The sequence below is a fragment of the Numida meleagris genome, chromosome 3 (assembly GCF_002078875.1).
Source record: "Numida meleagris isolate 19003 breed g44 Domestic line chromosome 3, NumMel1.0, whole genome shotgun sequence".
Taxonomy (NCBI): Eukaryota; Metazoa; Chordata; class Aves; order Galliformes; family Numididae; genus Numida; species Numida meleagris.
Window position 1 is genome coordinate 106,519,609 of NC_034411.1, and position 24,607 is coordinate 106,544,215.

The 24,607-nt window shown below is 56.0% G+C and overlaps 1 protein-coding gene across 4 annotated transcripts in view; it reads right to left on the reverse strand.

The window, feature by feature from the left end:
- Positions 322–24,607, reverse strand: part of NCOA1 (nuclear receptor coactivator 1) — a 153,313-nt gene continuing 129,027 nt past the window's right edge. Inside the window, exons 8-23 of one of the 4 annotated variants that reach the window (XM_021389585.1) lie at positions 24,071–24,166; positions 23,308–23,448; positions 22,568–22,715; positions 20,583–21,933; positions 16,347–16,521; positions 15,040–15,225; positions 12,034–12,160; positions 8,779–8,947; positions 6,426–6,740; positions 6,138–6,239; positions 4,738–5,137; positions 3,654–3,828; positions 2,626–2,809; positions 1,665–1,754; positions 619–675; positions 384–525 (exon numbers count right to left, since the gene is read on the reverse strand). In XM_021389585.1, coding sequence (XP_021245260.1) covers positions 631–675; positions 1,665–1,754; positions 2,626–2,809; positions 3,654–3,828; positions 4,738–5,137; positions 6,138–6,239; positions 6,426–6,740; positions 8,779–8,947; positions 12,034–12,160; positions 15,040–15,225; positions 16,347–16,521; positions 20,583–21,933; positions 22,568–22,715; positions 23,308–23,448; positions 24,071–24,166 — 3,704 coding nt within the window. In that variant the 3' untranslated portion in view covers positions 384–525; positions 619–630. Of the gene's footprint in view, positions 529–618; positions 676–1,664; positions 1,755–2,625; positions 2,810–3,653; positions 3,829–4,737; positions 5,138–6,137; positions 6,240–6,425; positions 6,741–8,778; positions 8,948–12,033; positions 12,161–15,039; positions 15,226–16,346; positions 16,522–20,582; positions 21,934–22,567; positions 22,716–23,307; positions 23,449–24,070; positions 24,167–24,607 lie in introns of all 4 variants that reach the window. The other 3 variants (XM_021389584.1, XM_021389582.1, XM_021389583.1) reach the window with 3 other exon arrangements.

Genomic DNA, 24,607 nt, shown 5'->3' on the forward strand with positions numbered 1-24,607 from the left:
AAAGGAGGGGAAAAAAAGGGAAAAAGAGGGGAAAGAAAGGGAAAAGGGGGGAAAAAATGGAAACAAATGGGGAACAAAAGAGGGCAAAGGGGGAAAAAAGGGGGGGGGGGGAATAAACAAAACCCACAAAAAGAACCCCCCAAACAAAATTCAAAAAACAACCCCTCCCCCCCAACTTTTTGCTCCGAACACTATGAGCTGAAGAATGGCTGCGGTTTGAGATATCAAAAATCTCAGAAAAATATATAATATATATATTTATATATCTCTGTACGTCTCATTATTTAAATTTTTTTTTCTTTTTTTTTTTCTTTTTTTTGTTTTTTTTTTTTTGTTTTTCACATTCCTCGAAAAGCGGTTTCACTCAGTCAGTAGCTGCTGAAGAAGGCTCTTCTGCTGGCCCTGCGGGGTCGGCGGCACCGCGGCGGCTTTCGGGGCGCCCAGGGGAGCCGGCGGGTTCAGGTAGGGGTCTCCTACCAGATTCACTGTACACTGCACGTCGGCAAACACCTGAACCTGCTGTACCTGCTGGGACACAAAAGACAAGAGGGGCTTTTAGCGGGGATGGGGCAGGGGCCGGCGGCGACGGACTGGGAACTACGTGAAGTGGAAACTCACTAGAGACTTCCTCTAGTCTGGAGCCACCACAGAGAAGAACTCTTCTGTCTTCTTTTCCTACAAAAAGAAAACCGCTGCACTCATTCGGGTCAGAGCTCGGCAAGGTTCACACGTTGCTCATTCGGGGGGGAAAAAAAAAAAAAAAAAAAAAAAAAAAGGAAAAAAAAAAAAAGGAAAAAAAAAATGGAAAAAATTATAAAAAATAAAAATAAAAAAAGAGAGGAAAAAAAGAAAAAAAATCAGCTCGGCTCGTCCCGGGATTGGGCAGCCGTAAGGCAGCGGGCACGGGGCGGACTGGAGGCGAGCGAGGTCCGGAGCTGCTTTACAAAATGAAGAGCGGTGGCGGCACGGCCCCGTGTGCCGGTGCGAAAGAAGGAGACTCATCAGGAGGAGCGAGCGCCAGGCACGGAGCCCGCGGGTATCGGCACTCGGGCTGGCAGGCACGGACGGACAGACAGACGGACAGACATCGCCCCGCAGCCTCCCCGCTCCCTCCGGACCTTCCCTTCCGTATCGCCGCGCTGCTGGCACCGTGCGCAGCCCCGGGATGGATCCTTCGGACTGAAGACCTGAGCCTAGGGAAGAACTCCTCCCGCTGCTGTCAGCCCGGGGCTGCTCGTGGAGACGGGTGGGGTTGAGCACCCCCTGTGCTCAGTTATTTCCCAGCTCGGCTGCAGAGTTTCTGCTCGGCGAGCAGCTCTCCGAGGTCCCCAAGCAGCACTGCACCACAGAATCTCCAAATTGGAAGGGACCCTTCAAGGCCATCTGGTCCCACTCCCTGCAATGAGCAGGGGCACCCACAGCTCCATCAGTGCTCAGAGCCCCGTCCAGCCTGACCTTGGCTGTCTGCAGGGACGGGGCACCACCACCTCTCGGGGTGACCAGCAGGGTCAGACCCAGCCCTGCAAACCAGAGCAGCCCCGGCTAAAACCTCTCCCAGTGCCAAGCGTGCCGACACGGCACGGCTGGGAACGTTCAGTCTTTTTTACGAGCACAGCAAACTCCTCTCTCTGTACCTGAGATGTGCTTAGCAGTTTCTTACTGACCTGCGCCCCATCTGCTTCTGTTTTCAAAAGGTCAGTGGAGGAAAGCTGGTTGCAGTAAAGGCCCGTGGGTCTCAGCGCCGGGTCGTTTACCTGTCAAAAGCAATAACAAAGCTCAGTGGGGGCTGTGGATATCCCCAGGGCGCTCATCACCCCCTTGAGTTGAGCTGGGTGGGTCTGGGAAACCCAGAGCCCAGGTGGGTTTGGGGAGGGGGGAGCCCATGGAGCAGCACTGGTGTCCTCCTGTTCTGAGGCTGGGACCCGTTTTGCCTTTCTCCCAACCTTCTGCGCTTTGCCTTGGGCTGCTGCCAGCTCCAGGGACATGTGGTCTCCAGGGAGCGTGGCACGTCACCAAAGGCATTTGACACGAGGGGGAAAAGCCACTGGGGAGGCTGCAAGCCCCAACCTGCAGCGCTCCCACGCAAACCCAACGAGCCAAGAGCAGCTCCAAGGAGCTTAATGGCACTGACACAAACCCCAGCAGCTACAATTTCAGGAAGGGCAGAGCCTCAATCAGCCACAGTGCTTGGCCATGGCTGGTGGCAGCGTCCCGGGCACAGCGAGCCAAGTGCAGGTCTCCACGCCTGCCCCTCGCTTTGGATACAGCCACCAGGAGACGTGTGAACCCACCCCCAACAGCTCGCCAAAGCGGCTCCGGAGCTGCTGGGGATGCTCTGCCTTCCCCTAAGGACACAGAGGCTGCAGCCTTCCCGGGGTCTACCACAGCTCAGAGCAGTGTCAATGGAGGCAGGGACATCTGCTGCCCCTCTTGAGAAAGGGGAATCCCGAAATGCGCTGTGGCAAATCCCCAGTGCTAAACACACAGCCAGGTGAAGGTTGGGATATGCACTGCTTGTAAATGGAGAAATTACAGAAAAAAAAATGAACCTAACAAAGCTGGGGAGACCCGCTAGGAAAGGAACCCTCCGGGAAGCTGGGGAGGGCTGTGAGCAGCAGCACTGACCTGCTCCGAGCACATGGAGTTCATCCCAGGCATCTGCAGCGAGTTCATCTGCATCTGTCCCGCCATGGGATTCATGTTCTGGACGTTGGTGTTTCCTCCCGCCATGGAGACGGTGATGCTCATGTTGTTGTACATTCCCTGCTGGGCCGGTGCTGGCTGGGTCTGCCCCGTTTGGCTGAATACGCTGATGGAAAGGGGAGAACAGGGTTAGCCAGGTGCTGGTGGGAGGATGCTCTTTGCCTGCCTGCTCTGGAAGGGATGAAGCGCGTGGAGCCATGGGAGGAGCTGCAGCTGCCCGAGGAAGCCCTCCAAGGCTGGTGACTACTGTAGGAACATCTGCCCTCTGCTCCTCAGCGTGACGTGGTGGGGCAGGAGGGACAACAGGGACAAGAGGGGACTGTCAAGGAAGCGATGCAAAGCCCCGGGTGAGGTGACACCAAACTCTCAGTGCTGCCTGACTAGGGAAGGTCAGCTGAGCTACCCGCAGGCACAAGGCAGTGCAGCCCTCAGGTGAACTTTTTAATTGTTCATTTCTGGAGATCTGAAGCTCCAATCTGTCCTGCACAAGAACAGGCAGAAGTCTGGTGACTCTTCCCATTTGCTTCCCCAGCTCAGAGCTGGAAGCATCTTTGAGATGGCACTAGTGTGGGCCCTGCTGGGACTGCCAGACGTGGCCCCATTCATTGTCCCGTTTCTGAAGTCAACCATCTTTTACAAGCCATAATGAAGCCACCTCATCCCAAGATCTCCTCACTGATTTAAACCACTGCGCTGGGTCCTCCTGGCCACCCCGAGACAAGGTGAGCATGAAGCCACAGTCAGTGGTCGACTTGCAGAGAATGTCACAGCGTGAGGACACTGGACGTGAGCCCAGCCTGGCTTGGACTGTCCCCTCGGTGTCACCATGTCTTCTCCTGTTTGCTCTTCCCACCCAGGCTGCCCCGGCCCAGCTCATTAGGAGTAGGAGCGAGATGACCTTTACTGTCCCTTCCAGCCCAACCCACCCAGTGACACCATGAAGACCTTACTTGCTGTTCCCCATGGCTCCCTGCTGCCAGGTCTTCATGTCGGGTGACTGATAGCCCGGTGCGGGCGGCGCCGGCTGCAGCATGGGGCTTTGAGACGGAGGGAGCTGCGGTGACATCAGGGGACTGCTGGGGCTGAGCGAGGGGGCGAAGGCGGGCTCGTTCTGCTGACCCATGCCTGGGGAAGGAAGGACAGACAGCGTCAGCTGCGGGACCCCGTCAGCAGCCTCCCCTCTTCCTCCTCCTTGCCCTGCAACTGCTGCCATCAAACCCACAGCTTTTGCTCCTGGAGTCTCTGGTTTTCATCTCAAGCAGCTCTATCGCTCAAATTCAAATAACTCATTGGCGAACGATTGGGGAGACCGCTCTGCTGCATGGTTTCCATCAGCAGGTGCTCCTGCTTCGCACCACACCTGGGTGGGGAATAGCCAGGGTAATGCCGAGACGACAGCAAAGGTTGCTCCTGCGGGGCTCTGCTCATCAGTGACGTGTGCCACGCTCAGACCCCACGCTGCTGCTGAATGGGAGCAGCTTCAAGCACCCAACCTCACCCGCACGCCCCTCTGCACAGGATCACCGATGTGATCAGAGCTCTGTGCCCAGGCAAGAAGCGTGAGCTGTCTGCAGCTCATTTCAGACATCTCAGCGACAAGAAGGACTTTCCCAGAGCGTATACATTTAAGGAAGCGCGATTCAGAGAACCGCTTTGTAGCCTTCTTTTTGTAGGAAGTGAACAAAGAAATGAATCATTTGCCCAAATGATCTGTTTTTAAGGGGATTCGGCCAGGAAGGGTTCACGTGGCATACGGAGAGCAGTGAGATGCGCTGTGAAATGGTGGCAGCGCGGCTGCGCCCTTTGCCTCTCCTTCCCCACTGCTTTTACACCACTGGCGTAAATGCAAGCAAAACCCCAATGGCAGCAAAACCCATCCCATGTGCTATTTGCTAAATGTGGGCTTTCTAGGATCATCCCTGCTCTTCTCCTACCCCTGCCCCCCTCCGGCTTGCCCGTGCCCTTGCCAACCGCCCCCTAACCAGGGACGCCGGCGCCACGAGTGGCATCCAGCCCCCCTCCACCCCCACCTACCTGATCCCGAATACTGAAAGATGTTCTGCTGCATCTGCGGCGTCATCCCGGCGCCGAACTGCCCTCCGACGCCGCCCATCATCCCCCTGGTCACCATGCCGCCACGGTTGGCCAACGCGGCCTCAGGGCTGGACGCCAGCTGCGAGAAGGGGCTGGTGGAGGTGGGAGGGTTCCCGGGGCTCGTACCGTAGTTGGGGGGATAAGGGAACTGCTGCGGGGGGGCCTGGGGGAGGCGGGCGGCCCCCATCTGCACCGGGAGCCCGGCCGAGGGTGGGAGGTTGTTGCCGAAGCTCTGCTGTCGCATGAGGATGGCTCGCTGCTGCATGAGCTGCCGCTGCCGGTGCTGTTGGCTGTAGAGCTCGCGTTGGCGCTGGGCCAGCATCTGGGCGTTGAGGGGAGGCTGTGGGGAAAGGAAGGCGGTCAGAGTTAACTCCTCCACGCGTCGCCGTGTACGGCTCAGAGCCCCGGTTTGGGGAAGCCGGCCTCCATTTGTGAGGGGAAGCCGGGGGGAAAAAAAGGGGAACGCGGCGCCAAGGAGCGATCGGGGAAATGCCGTAGGCCGGATGGTTTGTGCAGAGCACTGGTTGAGGACCTTGAAGGATCCGCCCCCATCCAGGCTGTGTCCCCCAGCCAAATGGGAAAGCCTGTATGACCGCCCAGTTATCAGGCACGATCGCCTCGTTATTGGATCGTCCCTTCTATCGGACGCAGCAGAAGCCACCTCTTGTGCCCTTCAGGGAAGGCTCCCAGCAAGCATCTCCGACCTCGACCCCATGAAATCACCCCACGGGACTTCCCCTGGCGCTGGGCTCCTTCCCCAGCTGCCGGGCCAGATGTGCTCCCATCCATCACCGTAGGAGCTGCAGCGCAGCAAGGGAGAGCTCAACAAAGCCATCACAACTGCCAATGGAGCTCTGATGGAAAGCACTGGGTCCCTCTGTCTGCAGCTCATATTCCCCACCAGAGATGTCACGATGCTTAACGAAACTCACAGGCTTCTTGGAGAAGTGGAATAAAGTTACCAGAACTCAGCTACGCTTTCCAACTCCTCCTTGCAGGGAGCAGATGTTTTATCCACTTTATTAGAAGTGAAATAAGAACTTTAGGGCCCGGGGATTTGCAGGATCATTAAGAAGATTCACTGGAGATTCTGGTATTTAAAGGACGGCATCTATTTCCCAGGGATCCTTCTCAATTAACCATCTTGGCACGTTCATCTCTAAGCGATAATGAGGTCTTTGTGCTTTGCCCAGGTGTAGGGGACGGAGTAAAGGAGGAGGAAACAAATCACAGAGGCACATCTGGAGCCAACCCCCTGCACGGTGGGCGATGTCCCCGTCCCCAGGGAGCGAGCAGATGGGACTGAGCTGCCCTGTGCCGTCGCGCCGCATCCCCCTCACCTGCGGGGTCATCTGCTGCTGCATGCCCGCCCTCATGTTGATGCCCACCGGGGAGCTGGCTGCAAACTGGTTGAGGATCGCCTGCCGGTTCTGATGGATCAGCTGCAAGGGAGGGAGAACAGTCAGGAAGCTCTTCCAGCTACAGATGCCGATGCCCCAGCAATATTTTCCCTCGGCGTCCAGGGGAGGTGCCCACCCTCCGGCGACCCAAAGCCCTTCCAATCCCCCATCCCCTCCCACCCCCGCCCGCAGCCCTGGGACCCTGCTGGGGGGGTGAGGGGGCTTTACCTGCTGCTGGCCCTGCAGCCGCTGCTGCAGCTGAAGGCGCAGCTGGTTGGGAGCCGTGGGGGGCCGGCTGAGCGCCTGCCGGGGCTGCATGGCCATGGTGGTGGGGAAGGCACCGCGCGGCGGCGGGACCTGCACCGGCATGGGACCGAAGGACGGCTTCTGCCGGACCATGCCGGGGAAGGCGGCAGGGAGGTTGGTGGTGGGAGATGCGGAGGAGTAAGGCTGGGGGTACATGCCGGGCTTCTGCTCCATCATCAGCGGAGGGGTGGCTTGCTGGGGCTGGAAACGCTCCGTCAGGGCTTCCAGCCCGCCGCCCTGGAAGGGAAAAGAGGGAGGAAAATCTTTACGTTGGAGCCCCACCTGTAGCTGGCCCTGTCCAGCACAGCTCAAGCCCAGAGCTACCCCGAGTGGGGTTAACCACACCGCTCCTCAAGGCTTTGATAACCTTGGAGGGATGGGAGTGATTTCTGCTGGCTTGCTTTGGAGCAAAGACCCCAGAAAAGAAGTCCTTTGAGATAGGCTTGGGGCTCATCTCCCTGTGTCCAAAGCAATGATGGATTGTGGTGTGCTCACTGCTCAGAGACTCATGGAATCACACAACCACTGAATCATGGAATCACAGAATCATGGAATCACAGAATTCTAGAATGGTTTGGGGTGGATGGAACCTTAAAGCCCATCCAATCCCAACCATGGCAGGAACCATGGCAGGGACACCTCCCACCAGACCAGGTTCTCCAAAGCCATCCATCTTGTTCTTGAGCACCTCCAGGGATGGGGCATCCACAGTTTCTCTGGGCAGCCTGTGCCAGGGTCTCACCACCCTCATTTGGGATCCAAACAGCATCATCTCTTTGGGCAGAGCGTCACACTTGGGGGACCAACATGAACACAGGACATAGCTTGGTCTTCTCCCTCTTCCATAAATTAAGATGGAATATATATATCTATATGGACTGGGTTCCAGGTCATGAAACAGCAGCCTACAATCAGACTTGCTGAAATGAGGCTTTTCTCATCTTTTCCCCCCAAGCTACCCATTTTCCATCCACCTCCTGATGGAACCGGGGGCAGATATCTGCGGCTCTTCCTCTCCCCACATCCTTGGTAGGGTGAAGGAGAGTGACACATCCCAAGCCCTGCGGGTTGGAGGGGGCTCAGGGAAAGGCAAGCGGACCCACCCATGTCCTGAGGTGACGAAGCGTCCCCAGGGCAACCACCTACCTGCCCTCGGAGCCAGCACTGGCCGGGGACTGAAGTATCTGAGCCTCAAGTGCAAAAATTCGAAGTCAGAGTAAACCCCTAAGTTCTCCCCAGGGGGATGTGAACTCCTACCTGCCAGTAACACATCCTGGACAGGCTGCCCAGGGAGGTGGTGGGGTCACCGTCCCTGGAGGTGCTCAGAACCATGGGGATGTGGCCCTGAGGGACGTGGTCAGTGGGCACGGTGGGGTGGGCTGGGGTTGGACTTGGGGATCTGAGAGGTCTTTTCCAACCTGAATGATTCTATGGTTCTGTGACCCACAGGCTTCTGGTTCTGTTCGTTGTTTTGGAAAAAGCACGTGAGCACCGCTGGGCACGGAAAGAGAAACCACTCTACGAAAAAACCCAAGCAATGCATCTCATCTTCCACGTCCCTTTGCTCCCTGCCTAAATTCAGGCTTCCCCTTGGCCATGCCCTGTTATTTAGGACAACCCAAATCCTTCAGATGCCTCTGCACAGGCGCCTGTAGCCGGGGCCACGCTGCTATCTGAATCAGATGGCAACGCCGGAGCAAAACTGTCATTTTTTTTTCTGCGGTTAAATTAGAGGAGAGGGGCAGCTGCAGTGTAAGCCAATCTCAACAGCGAGGGCTGCGGGCTCTCATACCAGCCAGGCCATTAGCTATATTATTAGGCAGCACAATTAAGGCTCAGGAATCTCTGCCTGTGGGGCTCCAGCTGGAAGGCTCCTCCACACCCCAACCCCGAGCGCGGCGGGGAAGCGGGCCGGGCTGCCAGCCCTCCCCACGCCCCGACACATGAGCTGCCCTTTGAAGGGCTGACGTTTCTCATGGGGGATGGCGTTTTGAAGCCGAGAGCGGGCTATTGGATTTCACGGGGACGCTTTCCAACTTTTTTGTCTCGGTGGAACGGCAGAGGATTAAGTATCCTCTCCGAATCCGATGTGCGTTCCCACTCACATCTGGCCTCCTGTGACCAGATGTTGGAAATCCTCCTTCACGCTCATGTCAGAGCTCGGCATCTGCTGGAACTGGATGAACCTTAAGGTCCCTTCCAACCTCAGCCATTCTATGATTGCACGACCTGGCCCTGGCCCCGACCTCTGCCCGGCCCCGCTCGGCCTCTCTACCTGCACCAGTTTGTCGATGCCGAGGGCTCGGTCCAGCTCGGCCAGCTCCGTCTCGTCCTTGCCGCTCAGGAAGGACACGAGCTGCTCCAGCAGCGCCTTCTCATCGTTGCGGCCCTCCGGGGTGGTGGGAGGACACAGGAGCTCGTCCAGCTGCGAGGTGATGCAGGGGCTGCGGAGACAAAAACCCGAGGAGACACGTGAAGGGTTGTTAAAGCAGCGACGGGGCTGAGCCATACGAAATCCCGCTCGGCCGCGCGTCGTTGGCCTCCCACCCGCGACCCCGTTGCCAGGATGAAATCCTGCAGGGAACGGAGCCAGGGCTGAGTTCGGTGGGGCTCTGGAGGACCACTTGGTGCTCTGCTCTGCGGGAGCCGCGGGCAGGGCAGCGGGAGGCAGAGCACGGCTTGCACAGGGTGAGGAGCGGGAGGTTGGGAAGGCGCCGGGACAGCTGGAAGAGAAACAGCTGAAGGCAGAGGGAACCTTTTAGCTGCAGAAGGAAGATTTCTGACAAGCTCGCTCAATATTCTTTGGGAATAAGATTAATATGTAATGAGAGACATTCCAATGACGTGACTAATTGGAGTCAATCGGATTTGCCGGGTCTGACACAATGAAGGGAGCCATGGCACATCACGCTCGCAGAGAGACACAAAGGAGAGAACTGGAGCATGCCAGCAGTTCCCAAGCAGCAGACATGTTTATCCTTTTAGCTCCAGATGAGGACCAGATGTACAGTAAGGAACTGAAGCCAATGGGACCGAGAGCGCTGCAGCCAACACACGCAGTTTAATCCAGGGAAAGAAATGCTCGGCGCTGGGATTTCTTACATTACAGAGCAGGGGCAGGGAGATGGAGGTGAAAAGCAGGGCTGGTTTCCTACGGCCCAGGTCCCTGCTACTGGCTGCTTTGCACTGAACTACTTGGAGGGCCAAAGCCAATATCAGAGCTGGCTGCTCAAAGCCATCAATCCTGCAGAGAAAGCAGGGGACAAAGTTTTTCTCTGCATTAACGGGTAATGAGAGGATGAATGCAGGTTGGCAGTGCCTCTTCGGCTCACAACAGACCTCTGCATGGATGGTTTATAAGGAGACTGTGGGACAATGCAACCCTTAGACAGGAAATAAACCTCCAGTGAGCGCCATGTGTGCTGTGCCCCATGCAGGTTGGCCCCATGCTGGCAGGTGGGAGGAATTTGGTGTCAAATGCTGCTTGAAGTCCCGTAAAACATCTCCCTGGCATGACCTCCAAAGGCCTCCTGCCCAGCACAGATGTCCTGGACACCGAGGGCATCTCTGCTGGCATGATGTGCCAGTGCTGTGGCCATCAAGCCAGGCCCTGGGTGACATTCTTGATCTTGGAGGATTAGAGGAACATGTGTGAGAGCTGCCTGCAGCACCCTGGATACGGTTCAAGGTGCCTTGGACCTGGCCCATGGTGCCCCTGCCACTCTTCCACCGATGACACAGAGCACTTAGGCTGAGGGCACAGAAGGGGGCATGTTGTAACCGTCCCACTTGATCAAAAATTGAAGATCCACAGGGGCAGGGGACGAGGAGAACTTGCAAGGAAGCTCCCCATGGCCAGGCGGGTCAGCTCACTGAGCAAGGCAGGAGCTCTGGTGACGGACACGTACCTTGCAGTTGGAAAACCTTCACAACCCCTGCAGCAAAAGCTCTGCTGGTAACACAGTCAAGGGAGCATTCGCTCTGCAGCTGGAGCCCAACTGAAGGCACTCGGTGCAGAACGATCAGGGCACGTTGTTAGTGCAGAACGCAGCTCAGAAGCCCCGCTCTCAGCTGAAGCCCAAGCTGGGTTTTGCAGTTTATGGCCGTGCCGCTAGATGGAAACACACCGATCCCAGCCGAGCCTCCGATTCCGGATCCATCAGGGGATGCTGAGGAGCAAGCCTTACCTCCAACACAGCGGCTGTTTTTTGCTCCTGGGGACTCAAAGTGCTGTGCCAGAGACTGCCAAGGCAGCTCTCATCTATGGAGCTCGATCAGACCTGAGGCTGCTGCAGTTACTGCTGGGAAGTGAGCTGGGGAGTGAGCTGGGCGGTGAGCTGGGCACCAGCAAGGCTGCCTGGCTCCGTGCTTGGAGCACAGGGCTGCTGAGTAAGGTAAGGTCATTTTCCCCTGACAAAGCAAGCGAAGCAGCATTTCAAGGAACATTTGCAGCTTACGAGCAAGATTGATTTTTAGAACTGCTCTGCCCTTTGTAGGATATGCCCCACAGATCTCATGCCGCTGATGAAACTGTGACACCACTGCGATGTAAAAGGGAAGCTGCTTCCTTGCAGCAAGGACTCGAGCTGGTGTAAATGTTCCTGCTCATTGGTTTTATCTCCCAGCTTTCAAGCAACAAGAGGCTGAGTCTTTCCAGCCAAAATCCAAGATCTGTGTGCAGCAGCAGAGACCACTTAAGCAATTCTTTCCTTGGGCTGAGTGAAGAGTTTTTAGAAATTAATCCAAACTCAGCTCCTAGAGAAGACGTTTGGCTCTTGCCTTGCTCAAATACAATCCTTATACGTTTGCTCTTTGTGGCTGGAAAACAGAAGCTGTGCTTATCTGCTAAGGATACCCTGAGCTCATCACCTAACAGGAACCTGACCTCTGGGCATGGGGAAGGGCTCAGCCCCTGTCCACGCTGCCAGTACTGATGCCCTGGAGAGCACTTGGATGAGGAAATCCTGTGACCCCCGTAGGGCATCGAGCAGAGAGCACCAGCAGCAGGGCTCCCTGCCCTCCTCACCTCCAGCCCCAAAATAACTGCCCTCCAGGCTCCTGCAATAGCATTGCTGTGGCATTTATAGCCAAGGAGTGATGCTGCACGTTGAGGTGATGACCCTGTGGCTGCTCCACAGCACAAGGACCCAAAGAGGACCTGTCAGCTGAAGCCAAGCAAGCGGGGCTTGCAAACAGCTGCAGTGACACGAAGACACAAAACTGCCTCATGGCTCTCAAGATGCCACTGCTGACCCCAGAAAGAAGAATGTGGGAGAATTCTAACCGCAGCATTGGTTAGTGAGGACTTTCAGTGGGGATACACGGGATTATTTCGGTCTGGATAAAAACCTGACGTCTCAATTTTATTTTGTGCTGTCCCTAGAGAGGTGGCAGGCCCTGCACCTCTCAGCCCTGGCACTTCCCAACCTGCATTTTCAGGTTTCCAGATGCAGCAGAGCTGGTGCACGCCCCAGGGCATCCCAAAGTCCTGCAGGGAGCGGTCGGGAAGGCGCCGAGCCGCAGTACTTACTCTTCGGGTTTACTCAGCGTGCCTCGGTTGATGGGTGCCATGCTGTTATCTGTCCATGGGATCTGCTCGCCCATGCCCGGCTGCCCAAACTGGTGATCTGGCACCCCCATCTCCAGCTCCGACATCCCTGCGGGGAGAAGAGGGGTTGGGGGAGGAAGCGTTAGCGTGTTGGGCGAAACTGCAGATAAATCTGCTGTCAGAGATAACACACCAAAAAAATATTCAGAGCTCAGTCGCATACCCAAACCCAAAGGATGAGCCTGGGCTTCTGGGTGAACACGCTCTGACCCCATCTAAATTTCCCTTTCCCGAACATTTCCAGCAAGTTTCTCAAAATCTAGTCAAGTCAGAGGGCTCGTTCTTGACGGCCTGCTGTTAGCACTGGAGATTTTAGTTGAAAAAATAGCACACACCCATTAGCATCTTTTGACTCTATTTTGGAGAAAAGTTAATTTGTGCAGGGAAAGGAGCCAATGCAATTAGATTAAGTTTAGCAGAACTTGGAGCCTGAGCCCAGGACAGGGAGATTTATGTGGATGGAGACTTTACATCATCCAACTCGAAATAGAATCATAGAGTCATAGAATCATTAAGGCTGGAAAAGACCTCTAAGATCAGCCAGTCCAACCCCAACCCGTACCCACCGTGCCCACTGACCGTGTCCCCAAGTGCCACATCCCCACCGTTCTGAACACCTCCAGAAGATCAGAGAACACCTTGGCTAAGTTGGCTATGGGGCCCCATGCAGGTGGACATGTGGGATAAGCCCACTTCTGGCCAGGTTGGGATTGCTGCTTTGGGATACGCCATCGGTGGCCAATCCCATGGGTTTGTAGGGAAAACGCTTACAAAGGCGGTTCCCAAGGATGCAAATCTTTCTTTTTTTTCTTGACCAAGCTCTGTTGTGATGATTTTTTTTTTTCCCCAGTGAAACACACAGTTTTCTTGAAAACAGCTGCGGCAACAGCGCTGCTGAGAACTGAGGTGGCACCAGCAGAGCTTCCAACATCCCAATGGGACAGAAATCCCGGACACAGCCTGGGGAGGGCAGAGGACCCGGAGGCAGGACCTGGTGACTTGGTGGCACATCCGGAACAGGGAACTGCCCATCTGAGGACAAACCCAGCAGTGCCCGGTGTCTCCACTGCTGTCCCAAGGCATCCTCACCTCCAGGCAATGACAGCTCCCAGATCGAGCCTGTTTTGTGGGCTTTATTCCAAAACACAAGAGCCCTAAGCTTGCTCTAGGATAGAAGCGGGGAGAGGTGTTCCTTTACTTCTTGAAATGTCTTGAAAAAAGCCTTAAGGTTGCTTGGCAACAGGCGAATAAAAGCAGTGGCAGCAGCAGCTCCAGTGGGGCCGGCCCCGCGCAGCCGCGGTGCAGCCGCTCCAAGCCTTCCCTGCTCTCCTGACAACAGTTCCCAGTTCTGTTTCTGCTGAAAACTGCAGTTTTTTCCCAAGCAAAGCATCAGCCCGCAGCTGCTCACGGTCATGAAGGCGGGTGTCATACTGCAGCTGCACGACGGCCTCCAGAGGAGGGAAGGCCACGGGTAGGACCCTGCAGCTGGTGCAGGGCTGACGCTGGGCACTGCTTGGAATGGGGAGGAAAACCAGAGGGCTGAGCAGCTCAGCAGGCTGGGAATGCCAGGAAAAGAGGGGATCTGTTGGAGGAGGAAAGCTCGCATGGGGGAATACAGAGCACGGGCACAAAGAACGAAGTGAAAATTTGGGGCCAGCGCGCTCTCGTGCATCTTGCACAGACATGGGGCCATCCAGGCAGTAAAGGGAGATGCCCTTCATGCCCCTCATGAAACTCACTGGCAGGAGAAGCTGCCAAAGGCAGGAGGTCAGTGTCAAAATAGTGTGCTGGGGTGTGCGTCCACCTAACACAGGGGTCGGGGCAAGAGCTGTGCTTAGAGGTGAGCGGTGACACGTGCAGGATGCAGGATGCCAGGGGACAGCAGCTCAGTGTCATCCCACACTGTCCTTGCTACCACGCTGGAGGAGCAGAGCTGGGCTGTTGCATTTCTGCGAGGTCCCTCTTCCAAGTTCCATTCAGCGCTGCTCAATGCTAAACCCTTGAGGTGAGCCCCTTGTTCCTGCAGCCACGGAGCAGCACAGCTGAGCCGCTGGGCGGACCAGGCCACCGCACCACATCACCTTTCTCACTGTCACCCAAAAGTGGCACAGGCATTCCTGGAAATCAACCCCGATCTTGGTATGGTCCCTACTCAGAAAGGGGGGAGTCCCTGGCACAGCCTGCCTAGGCAAGCTGTGGGCGCTCCATCCTTGGTGGTGCCCAAAGCCAGGCTGGAAGGGGCCCTGGGCAACCAGCCCACGGCAGGGCTTGGCACTGGGTGGGCTTTAAGGTCTCTTCCAACCCAAACCAAGGCACTTGAGCCACTGGCTTGCCTCATGCAGCCGTAAGGAGGTGGAAGGTTTGGGTTTGCATTCTTGAGATCTCAGAGGGGCTCCTCTCCCCATAGGGATGGAGGTGCTCTCTCATGCTCTCTTTCATGGCATTCTTTTGACTTTTTAGAAAGAAAAGGTGCTCAGGAGGCATTTTTAAGCCCAGTTCTGTCGCCCTACACCTCTTTAGCACTCACAAGCGTGAACACAGAATCACAGAATCGTTCAGGTTGGAAAAGCCCTCTGAGATCACCCAGTCCAACCCCAACCCACCCCCACCATGCCCACTGACCACGTCCCTCAGTGCCACATCTCCATGTTCCTTGAACACCTCCAGGGACGGTGACCCCACCACCTCCCTGGGCAGCCTGTGCCACTGCAGCACCTCTCTCTGAGAAGAAATGTTTCCTAGTACTCAACCTGAACCTCCCCTGGTGCAACTCGATGCCATCATCTCTCAAGACTTCCCCTTGGCCTCCTCCGTTTGTAAAGGGGAGACCTGGCCCCAAAAAAACCCCCAGGAGAGCGCTTTCCCACCGCATTCCCCTTCCGCTGTCACAGCTGGCTGAGCAGAGCAGGTACCCACGGCAGCACATACCTGTGTCAGGTGGGAAGGGGTTTGGTCCCGGCACAGTGCCCCTGCCCTGCTCGGCCGGCGCGCGGGGCCGCGGGCTGCTGCCGTTGGTTGCAGGGAAAGCAACTGGCCTGAGCTGAGCCGGCTCCAGCGGGTCGCAGAACTCAAAGGGGGCCCGAGCTGCCTGCATGCCCTGCCCGCTGCTCATAGCTGGGTTTGGAAAACAAAGATAAAAGTGTATACATAAAAATTCAGATCTCACCCCGAGAGCTCATCGCGACACCACCGGTAGATGCAGTGCCCCACCAGGAAGCTGACACTGGGTACTCTGGGGTCAGGGAGAAGGCTTGCGTCTATAACGTATTTATAAATAGGTTTTGTACATTGCTAGAAGAGGGGATGAGGACCAATTCCCTCACAGTGAATGGGGATTCCTCTCAGGGGAGAGGCAGCAGCACAAGTGATGCTCTGTGATGCTGCCTGTGCGCACTCCAGCTACGTTCTGCTGGGCATTGCTGGCTTTAAATCAATTAAAATCGCATGGGAAAATGATGCTGTTAAGCCTCGCATCGTTACAATTCTCATTTGCATGGGTTTTTACATGTTTAGCTGCTGCTTGCCAGTGGGGAGCACGTAGCAAACGCTTGTGTTCATGCTCAGACCTTCTTTTTTGTATTACTGCTGGGCAGTGATGCAGAGGATGGAATAAACTTTAGCCATGCTCCAGGAAAACTCACACAGGTCAGGCAAAGCCCTATGGGACCAGACCTGGCTGCAGTGCTTGCACTGGGGCTGGCAGGGGACTAAAGGGGACCAGTGAGGGTGGCACAGGGCTGCTGATCAGGACAGGCACATGGCATGGGCTCCAGCCAACAGCACTGTGACTTGGGAGCAGCTGTACAGCCAAATTCATGCTTGGTAAAAGCTTGCTGGCCCTGCTTGCTGCTCATGCCCCAGCACGGGGACACCAAGGAGCCACAGCTGGGGCCACGAGCCCCATGGGTGCTTCTGCTGCAAAGTGCCCCGGCTTTCCCACTTGCTTATGGGCTCCATCAGGAGAGAAACCTTCATTTCTAGGGGTGAAACTGCTCATTTTGGAGACAAATCAGGGTGCTTTCTCAATTCTAACCCCTCCCTATTGGTCCTGACACTAAACCTGGCTGCACTCAGTCTCAAAGCGCTGCCTGGAAGCGACAGCAACGCTTCCAAACCTCCAATTCCGGGGGTCACACTGCTGAATCTAGAAAGAATTCAAATCCCTCTGAGCATCCCCTATGCTCCCACCCACCCAAGGACCCCACGTGGGGATGAACCCCGGGGCCGACACCTACGGTTGAGGCCGGCGGGGGCCCTGGGGGCAGTGCTGGGTTGCAGGGGGGCTGTCAGCATTTCGGGTTTGACGGCCACGCTGCTCTCGTTCCTCTCCGGCCCGCACAAGCCCGGCAGCTGGGCAGCTTTCTCCAGCGATGGCAGGAGCTGGTCCAGCTGCTCCAGTTCGGCAGCAAACTAAGGAAGGAAAGGAGAGCACAGGTCGGTGAGTTTGGTTCCTTCGCCACCTCCGGGCAGTAGTACACAAGTGAGCTCCCTGGGAAAGGATCAGCCCCAAATCACAGAAACGAGCACCACCGACGCTTCAAATCAAAACCACTCCAGAGAGGTGGTGGCACTGGGATGGAATTAAGCAACACTGGGATAATCCCTGGACAATCCCAGATGGATGCACATAGAACCACAAAATCATTCAGGTTGGAAGAGGCCTTTAAGATCCCCAAGTCCAACCCCAACCCATTCCAACCATGCCCACTGACTACGTCCCTCAGTGCCACGTCCCCACGGCTCTGGAACACCCCCAAAGACAGTGACCCCACCACCTCCCTGGGCAGCCTGTGCCAATACCTACCTATAGACAAATGACCACAGGGACAAGGATGTCCCCCAGGTGCCAGGCTCCCCACCACTGAGCCCCATCCATGCCTGCAGCTCATGTGCTGCAATAAGCAGCGTTATGAACAGCTCCACCAACACAGCCATATAAAACCAACAGCAATTTAAAACATGAGATAATTTGCTTTGCTGATATACATATCCTCGTGCTGAAACGAGAAGAATAAAAAATGGCCCACTCCAGGAGAAGAACAACTGCCCCAAAGAGCACTCCTGTGCCTGCCTGGGGCACGCAGTTACCTCGATGGTAAGGAAAGTGCCACCCAGCTCCTTCAGCCCTCATCAAGGCTGAGACCCTACAGGCCCCTCTCACATCCCCACCAATGTCACATTTCTGTCCTGCCCTTGAGCAGGGCTTTGTCCCCGTCCCCACTGCCCGTATCGCAGCAATGAACCGGGGTTGTTAACACACATGACAGGGCACGTTGTATTTTTTTTATTTACAGTGGCATTTGGAGAATTAAACCATGTTTAGGCAACGCTGGTGATGAGCAGTGTAACGCGAGCAGCAGGCATCGGTAGCAGGATTTATAATGCAATATTCAGGGCTGCGTTCTCCCGTGCATGCTTTCCAGCCGCTCCTAACCCAGAGCCCTGCAACGCAGGGTATCCACGCATACCCAGGCACAAGTGATGCCCTCAAGCAGGAAAATTATTGCTTCCTTTACAACGGATGAGATGAACGCAATTAATGGCAGCCCACGGTGCCCTCTAAGTGATACAGGACTATGCCGGCACCTCTCCACTTGGATGCATCCTTTCTCCAGCAACGACAGCGAGCAAAAGGCTGGGAAACCAAATGGGACCGCTGCAAATTGGGTGGGGGAAGGACAAAGTATAAAGCTGGGGGTCTGGGAGAGCTGGAACGGAGCAGAGCTGCAGTCAGAGCCGAGCATCCCCGAGCATCCTCCAGGAAGAGATCCTGGAGGAGCACGGGGCATCTTGCATCAAAAGGAAGCGAGGTCGTGTTCTTGGAAATGAGTGCAAGGATGAGTTGGAAAGGAAATAATTACTCGAGGTGAGTGGCAAGCTGCAGTGTGCCCCACCGTTATGTTGGCCCTAATTGGTATATCGATGGAAACATGAAGGCACAAATCCCAGGCAAGCACTTGGTTTTATTTGCAATGGCAGCTCCTCTCCCCACGGCTCTCCGAAGCAATCCAGCTAGCAGAAACCATGCGGCACCTCGGATGCTGAGCAGTTACGGGCTGTTTGCTCCTCTGAACACGCACGTGAAGGCTCCACAACCCTGCTCCAGCCTCCGTTATTAACTCTTAGGAGCACTCACTGTGGTCCCACACACAGGCTTGCCATTCTGCAGCTGTGTGGGGAGAGAGACTTGGAAATAAAAAGCCACGGACAAGGCTAAAAATGTGAGCTTGCTTCCAGCAGCAGAGCAGAGGGGCTCATAACCACGGCCAGGTTCCAACTCCTCCAAAGCTGAGCACGTTGCTCATCGCCCCGCGTTCCAAGACAGTCACATCCTGACTTGGGTCTACCCAGCAGAGAGGCAGTTCATAGAATCAGAGAACCATCCAGGTTGAAAAAGCCCTCTGAGATCCCCAAGCCCAACCCCAGCCCACCCCCACCGTGCCCACTGACCATGTCCCTCAGTGCCACATCCCCGTGTTCCCTGGGCACCTCCAGGGCCGGTGACCCCACCACATCCCTGGGCAGCCAACCCAACCCGTTCCATGATTCTGTGATTACAGCAAGAGATAACGAGTGAGATTCCCACTGGCCTGCAGGATAGCTGACTGCAACTCCCAGGCGAACTGAGCCCTTAACCCTATTAAGAGACTCATTGTGTGCTGCTGTTGGAGGCTTTGGGAGCGCTCCGTTATTCACACCGCACCTCTCAGCCCTATTTGACACAGTCAGTAAGCAGGCTATCAGCCCTGCTCTGAATGTCAGCCTCTCTGTTCTCTTTGCTTAAAAAGGATTAAGCAGCCTTATCCATGTTACCATCTCCCCTGGCTTTCAAAAATAAGAAATCTCTTCTATTCATAGCTGCCTGTAATGAATATTTATACACTCAAATCTCTATTGCGGAGATCTGTCACTGGATTATTCAATTTAATAATACTTTTAGGATAACTAAAAGGCCTACATAATTGCTAATCTCAGCCAACAAGAGGGCAACAGATTGAGAATTCCCGGGGACACGAGCCCTGAATGTGCCCAGAGATGCAGAATTAAGAAGCCTTTCACTTGGTGAGGCTCGCACGGCCCCGTCCCCATTCAGGCCTGCCACCTGCAGCAAGCAGCACCATTTCTTTCCCGTTTTGATACACCTCAGGAAAGCTTCTTCCCTCCTCTCTCTGCATTGCCTTGAAGCTGAGTTACCTAAACACGAAAGCACCTTTAAGGTTGGGAAGGACCACGAAGACCACTGAGTCTAACCCCAGCCCACCCCACCGTGCCCACTGACCACGTCCCTCAGTGCCACATCCCCACGGTTCTGGAACACCTCCAGGGACGGTGACCCCACCACCTCCCTGGGCAGCCTGTGCCACTGCAGCACCGCTCTTTGTTCCTCATATCCAACCTGAACCTCGCCTGGCACAACCTGAGGCCATCACCTCTCGTCCTATCACAGTTATCCAGGAGCAGAGGCCGACCCTCACCTCACCACAACCTCCTTTCAGGAGTTGTAGGGAGTGACATAGGTCTCCCCTGAGCCTCCTCTGCTCCAGACTGACCCATCCCAGTTCTCTCAGCTGCTGCCCATACACTTGTGCTCCAGACCCTTCACAGCTTTATTGCCCTTCTCTGGACACACTCCAGTGTCTTTCTTGTAGTGAGGGACCCAACACTGAACACAACACCGCAGGTGTGGCCTCACCAGAGCTAAGTACAGGGGATAATCACCTCCACCCTGCCCCAGACCTGTAGCATTGCCTGGGGTTGTTGTGGTCAAAGTGCAGGACCCAGCACTTGGTCTTGTTGAACCTCATCCCATTGGCCTCAGCCCAGAGATCCAGCCTGCCCAGATCCCTCTGTAGGGCCTTGCTACCCCCAGGCAGATCGACACTTCCCTCAAACCTCCGCATCTGCAAACTTACTGAGGGTGCACTCAATGCCCTCATTCAGATCATCAAGATACTGGACAGGACAGGCTCCAGCACCAACCCCTGGGGAGCACCACTCGTGACCGGTCGCCAGCTGAATTTAACTCCATTCACCACCACCCTCTGGGCCTGGCCCTACAGCCAGTGCATTACCCAGGGAAGAGTGCACCTGTCCCAGCCACGGGCTGCAGCTTTTCCAGGAGAATTCTGTGGGAGACAGAGTCAAATGCTTTACTAAAGTCTATGCAGATGACATCCACAGCCTTTCCCTCATCTACAAGGCTGGTCACCTGGCCATAAAAGGTTGGTCAAGCAGGACCTGCACGAACCCCTGCTGTCTAGGCCTGATCCCCTGGCTGTCCTGCACATGCCACATGATCACACTCAAGATGATCTGCAGCAGAGCCCAAACAACAGAATGTGACAGCAGTGCTAGAGAAGGTGGCACCAGTAGGGAAGGTGACATCACACCTGCTGGCGGAGCAATGGGGCAAAACACCAAAAGAGCCTGACTTTTTGATGGTGCTGACCCCAAAGGCAGAGCAGACTCACCTGGCCCTGTGACTCCAGCTTGACTTCCTCTGCGGCCGGCGGCTTGGCCAGCGGCACTGGGGTGGTGTTGCAGGGCTCCATCTGCTCCGTCTTCTCCACCTTCACCTTCACATCGTCCAGGCTGAGGGCTGGGGCGGCAGCGAGCTCCTTCTCGTCCTTATCAAGCAGATAGCGCAGGAGCTGGTGATCCTTGACATCTTTCTTTTTCATCGCATCCGACTCCAGCTTGATGTCCGGGGTGCCCGGCAGCTGGCTCGGAGCTGTCGGGGTGGTGGCGGGGTTGGGGACGTTATCTTTTTTGTCGTGCTCCATGGCCAAGGTGGTGATGTCAGAAGGGCTGCCCTCCTGAAGGAGTCTATGCAAAATCTTGTGCCGCTCGGTCAGCGAGCTATGGGAGGAGGGACAGGTGCTGCTCGGCGGGTTGCCGGCACCCAGCGTGCCCGTGGTGCCCGCGCAGGCCAACGAATCCTTGCAGCTCGTGTCCGCGTCCGCGTGCCGAAGCTGCTGCTCCGCCGTGCTGGCCAGCAGCTGGACCAGCTTGTGGCTGGTGGCTTGGGAGCACTTGCTCTCCCCCTCCGTGAGCCTCTCACCGGCGTGCAGCACGCCCGAGTCCAGCGGCTTGCCATCACCCGCGCCGCCATCGGACTGGATCATCTCGCTCAGGATGGAGGCGATCTCCTTGCTGTCCTTGGACTCCGCTTTCATGGGCTGCATGCCGAGGCGGCCAGGCGAGCTCTGGGAGCCCAGCTGTCTCAGCACAGGGGGTGGCGTGGAGTAGCCCACCGGCGTGCTGGCACCTTCGCTAAGCCCCTGCAAAGAGTTTATGGGGGCGGTGGGAAAGGACCTGGAGCCGCCACTACCACCACCACCGTTGCCGCCCCCGCCGCTGTTCGCCATGCCCACGGGGGAGTGCATGGTGGGCATGGTGGGGGAGAAGGGATTGCTGGGTCCCCGGGGCCGGGGGACCAGTCCCGGGCTGACCCGGTGCCTAGGAGACATGAATTGCGGCGGGGTGATCCCTGGGCTGTTCATGGGGGAGCTATTGAGGTTTAAAGTGTGGTTACTGTTCGGGGGACCGGCTTGTCCCTGGCTTAAGGCAACATTGGCTCCTATCTGGTTCCCAGGAGAACAGCCGTAGCTCGTTTGGCTGGTGCTGGAGTTGCTGCTGTGGAGGCCGGTGCCGGGCTGCTGGTTGCCAGGGGTGGCCAGCATGCTGCCGTTGGAGGGAGGGATGGAGGGCGGCAGGGCCATGCCTTGCCCGGGGGAGATGCTGGGGTTCAGCGAGGGGCTGACCCGCGGAAGGGCCATGGCCGAGTTAGTGTTCTCCTGGGGGGACAGCATGCCGTGATCCCTGCCGGAGACAAAAGGGAAAGGGAGAGACACGTGAGGCATCACCCAAACCTTTGGTATTACTCCAGCAGCTCCCGCCGCCCTTTTATTCTGCAGAGATCTGAAGCCTGAGGAATGGCAGCCTGCAAGCCCCAGCTCCGTTTCCATAGTGTGGGAGGGGGGCAGCAGCTTCATCACCTCCCCAGAAAGGGGACACAACCTCCTCCGGGTGCTGTGCTCCCACATGGCTGGAGGATCCTGCTCTGAGAGCATTCCCCCCTGCCCCATCCTCCCCATGTTTCTCCCACACGGCCCAGGCCCACAGACTCACCTCACCCTGTTCTGCCAGTTCTCCAGAGCCTCTCCCTCCCCAGATATTTTGCCTAAGAAGTTCTCTGGGCAAGGCAGAAATCTCAAGCATGTCTATAAAGCTCCACCTGAAGGCCCAGTGCTGCCTCTTTACCAAATGGCAATCAGCAATAAAATGCAACAATGCTGCTTTACACTGGTGTTCAGACCTGGATCCCCCATGGGGATCACATCTCCAAACAGCACCACGAGCCATGGTTGGAATGGGCTGGGAACGGGTTCCTTGATTCCTGCATCACCTGCAGGCATGGTACCAATCTGAGCACAGCTCGGCAGCAGGAACGTACCTGTCGATGATGTGGATGCCCATGATGAAGGGCTGCACTTCTGGGCTGGAGGGGTAGCAGAGCTTGCACTTGGTGTGGGCGCTGAGCACCGTCCCGTCGCTCAGGGTGAATCGGTACGACGGGCTGAAGGCCGTGCCGCGTGTCATCACTGAAGGGGACAACCAAAAATACAGGGATACCTTTAGCAACGACAGCAGTAACCCTAAACCATCAGGAGGAGGGTGGGGGAAGGAGTTTGGCTTCATAGCAATCAAAGCCATGTGTTGTATTTTTGCTAACTGCTTAGACCCGGCAGCTTCCATGTGAATAAGAGAGGCCAGAATGACCCTGTGGCCACACCAGGGTGAGGGCACATCCTCCCAGCTGCTTTCAATGGGTATCTCGAAAGCGTGTGGTCAGTACTTGCTCTCAAAGGACACTGGGAATGGTGAATGCACGTGGCACAGGAAAAAAAAAGGACAATCCTATTTAGCTCAACGTAATGCCCAAATTTGGCCTGTGGAGATGTGTTCCTGAAGGGAACCCCATACGTGGCCCAGCTCTGCTGCTCTGCAGCTGGAGGAGCTCCTCCAGCGATGCTCAGCCGCCTCACCTCACCCTCCAGCACTCTGCAATTATTATTGCAGTGTTTGTTTTCCCAGAAAGCACTTATCCAGCAACAAGGGCTACGCATCAGCTTGGTACTGCAGCTACCGCTGCTCAGCACGAGAGGGAGAGAGCCGGCGAGAGGAGCTTGTTACCTTCTTGAAATAGCTGCCTGGCGTAAGATGGCTCTCTGCCCTGAGGCTGGAAGAAAGCATAGATGCATTTCCGCACTAAATCTTCCCAACCCGTCCTGCCGGCAGCTCTCAGGGAGCTGGTGTCGATGGAGATGATTTTACCTGGGTGGAGAGAGAAGAGTCACGTTACTCAGGCGCAGCAGAACGCGTGCGTTCAGCATGTGCCCCTGCACAAAGAGCTCTCCGGTGTCAGGAAAAGCAGGAAGCCGTGCAAAGCTGGTATTACAGCAATGGAGAGGTAGCAGAGAGCTGGGATGCACTCATTAAGGATTCACAGGCTGCAGGGAAGTCCGTGGTGGTGATTAACTATCAGAAAGAAGGTCACCAGAATGGCTTCAATAAAGAAGAGAGCAATATTTGGCTGAGAGCAACCCCAGATCTGAACGGTGACGACTGCTTCATTCCCATTGATCAGCAACCTCAATATCCCCTGAAATCAAACGGAGGGGAAAACGGCTGCACGTGTGACATGTTTGATCAGTCCTGCACCTCGCTCCGAGGGCCACAAGCGCAGGTTTCCTTCTGCTGGCTGAGGAAACCACCAAACCCAGCACTTGCAGCAGCGCAGCAGCCTTCAGCACCCTGCCCAGGGTGAGTGCAAGCCTCCTTGTGATGGAGGAGGTGGGATGCACCCTTCGGGATGCACACCGTGAGGACGGCTCAGCAAGGATGCTGCTGGCCAGGAGGAGCCCCGACAGCCCCAGCAGCATTGCACGGACGTTACCTGTGGTGTCTTGCTTGGTCACGAAGGATTCGGAAGGGGTGACGGCTGCTGGTCGAGGTAACCTTCTCGCAATGCATATCAGACAGGACTGGAAATCTGCCAAAGCAGAAGGAGAAGGGACTAGGAGAATGAGAAAGTCACACGTTACAGCCGCCACTTACAATTAAGAATGTCAATTAAAATAACGCTGCGGTGCTCGACGGCCGCGTCCTGCCCTGGAAGTGTTTACCCCAAGCAGTCCTCCAGCCCTTCAGAGCACGGAGGCTCCCTGTAAACTATATGAAGTTTGCTGGGAGAGGTTTCCAGTGTTTGGAGAAATTAATTGCAAAGGCTTTTCAGATCTGGCAGTATTGTACAATAAAAGTCAGCACTAAAAGCCAGCAACTGTCAGCTTCAGGCAAAGTATTTGGTCATAAAATACCATAATTTATTCCTTCCAGTCGTGATCTCCTGTGTAAACCGCAATGGATTAATTCAGCTAATGTGCTGGAAAATAAGAGTTGGTACACAGAGATGAGAGCTACGGCATTTGCAGGG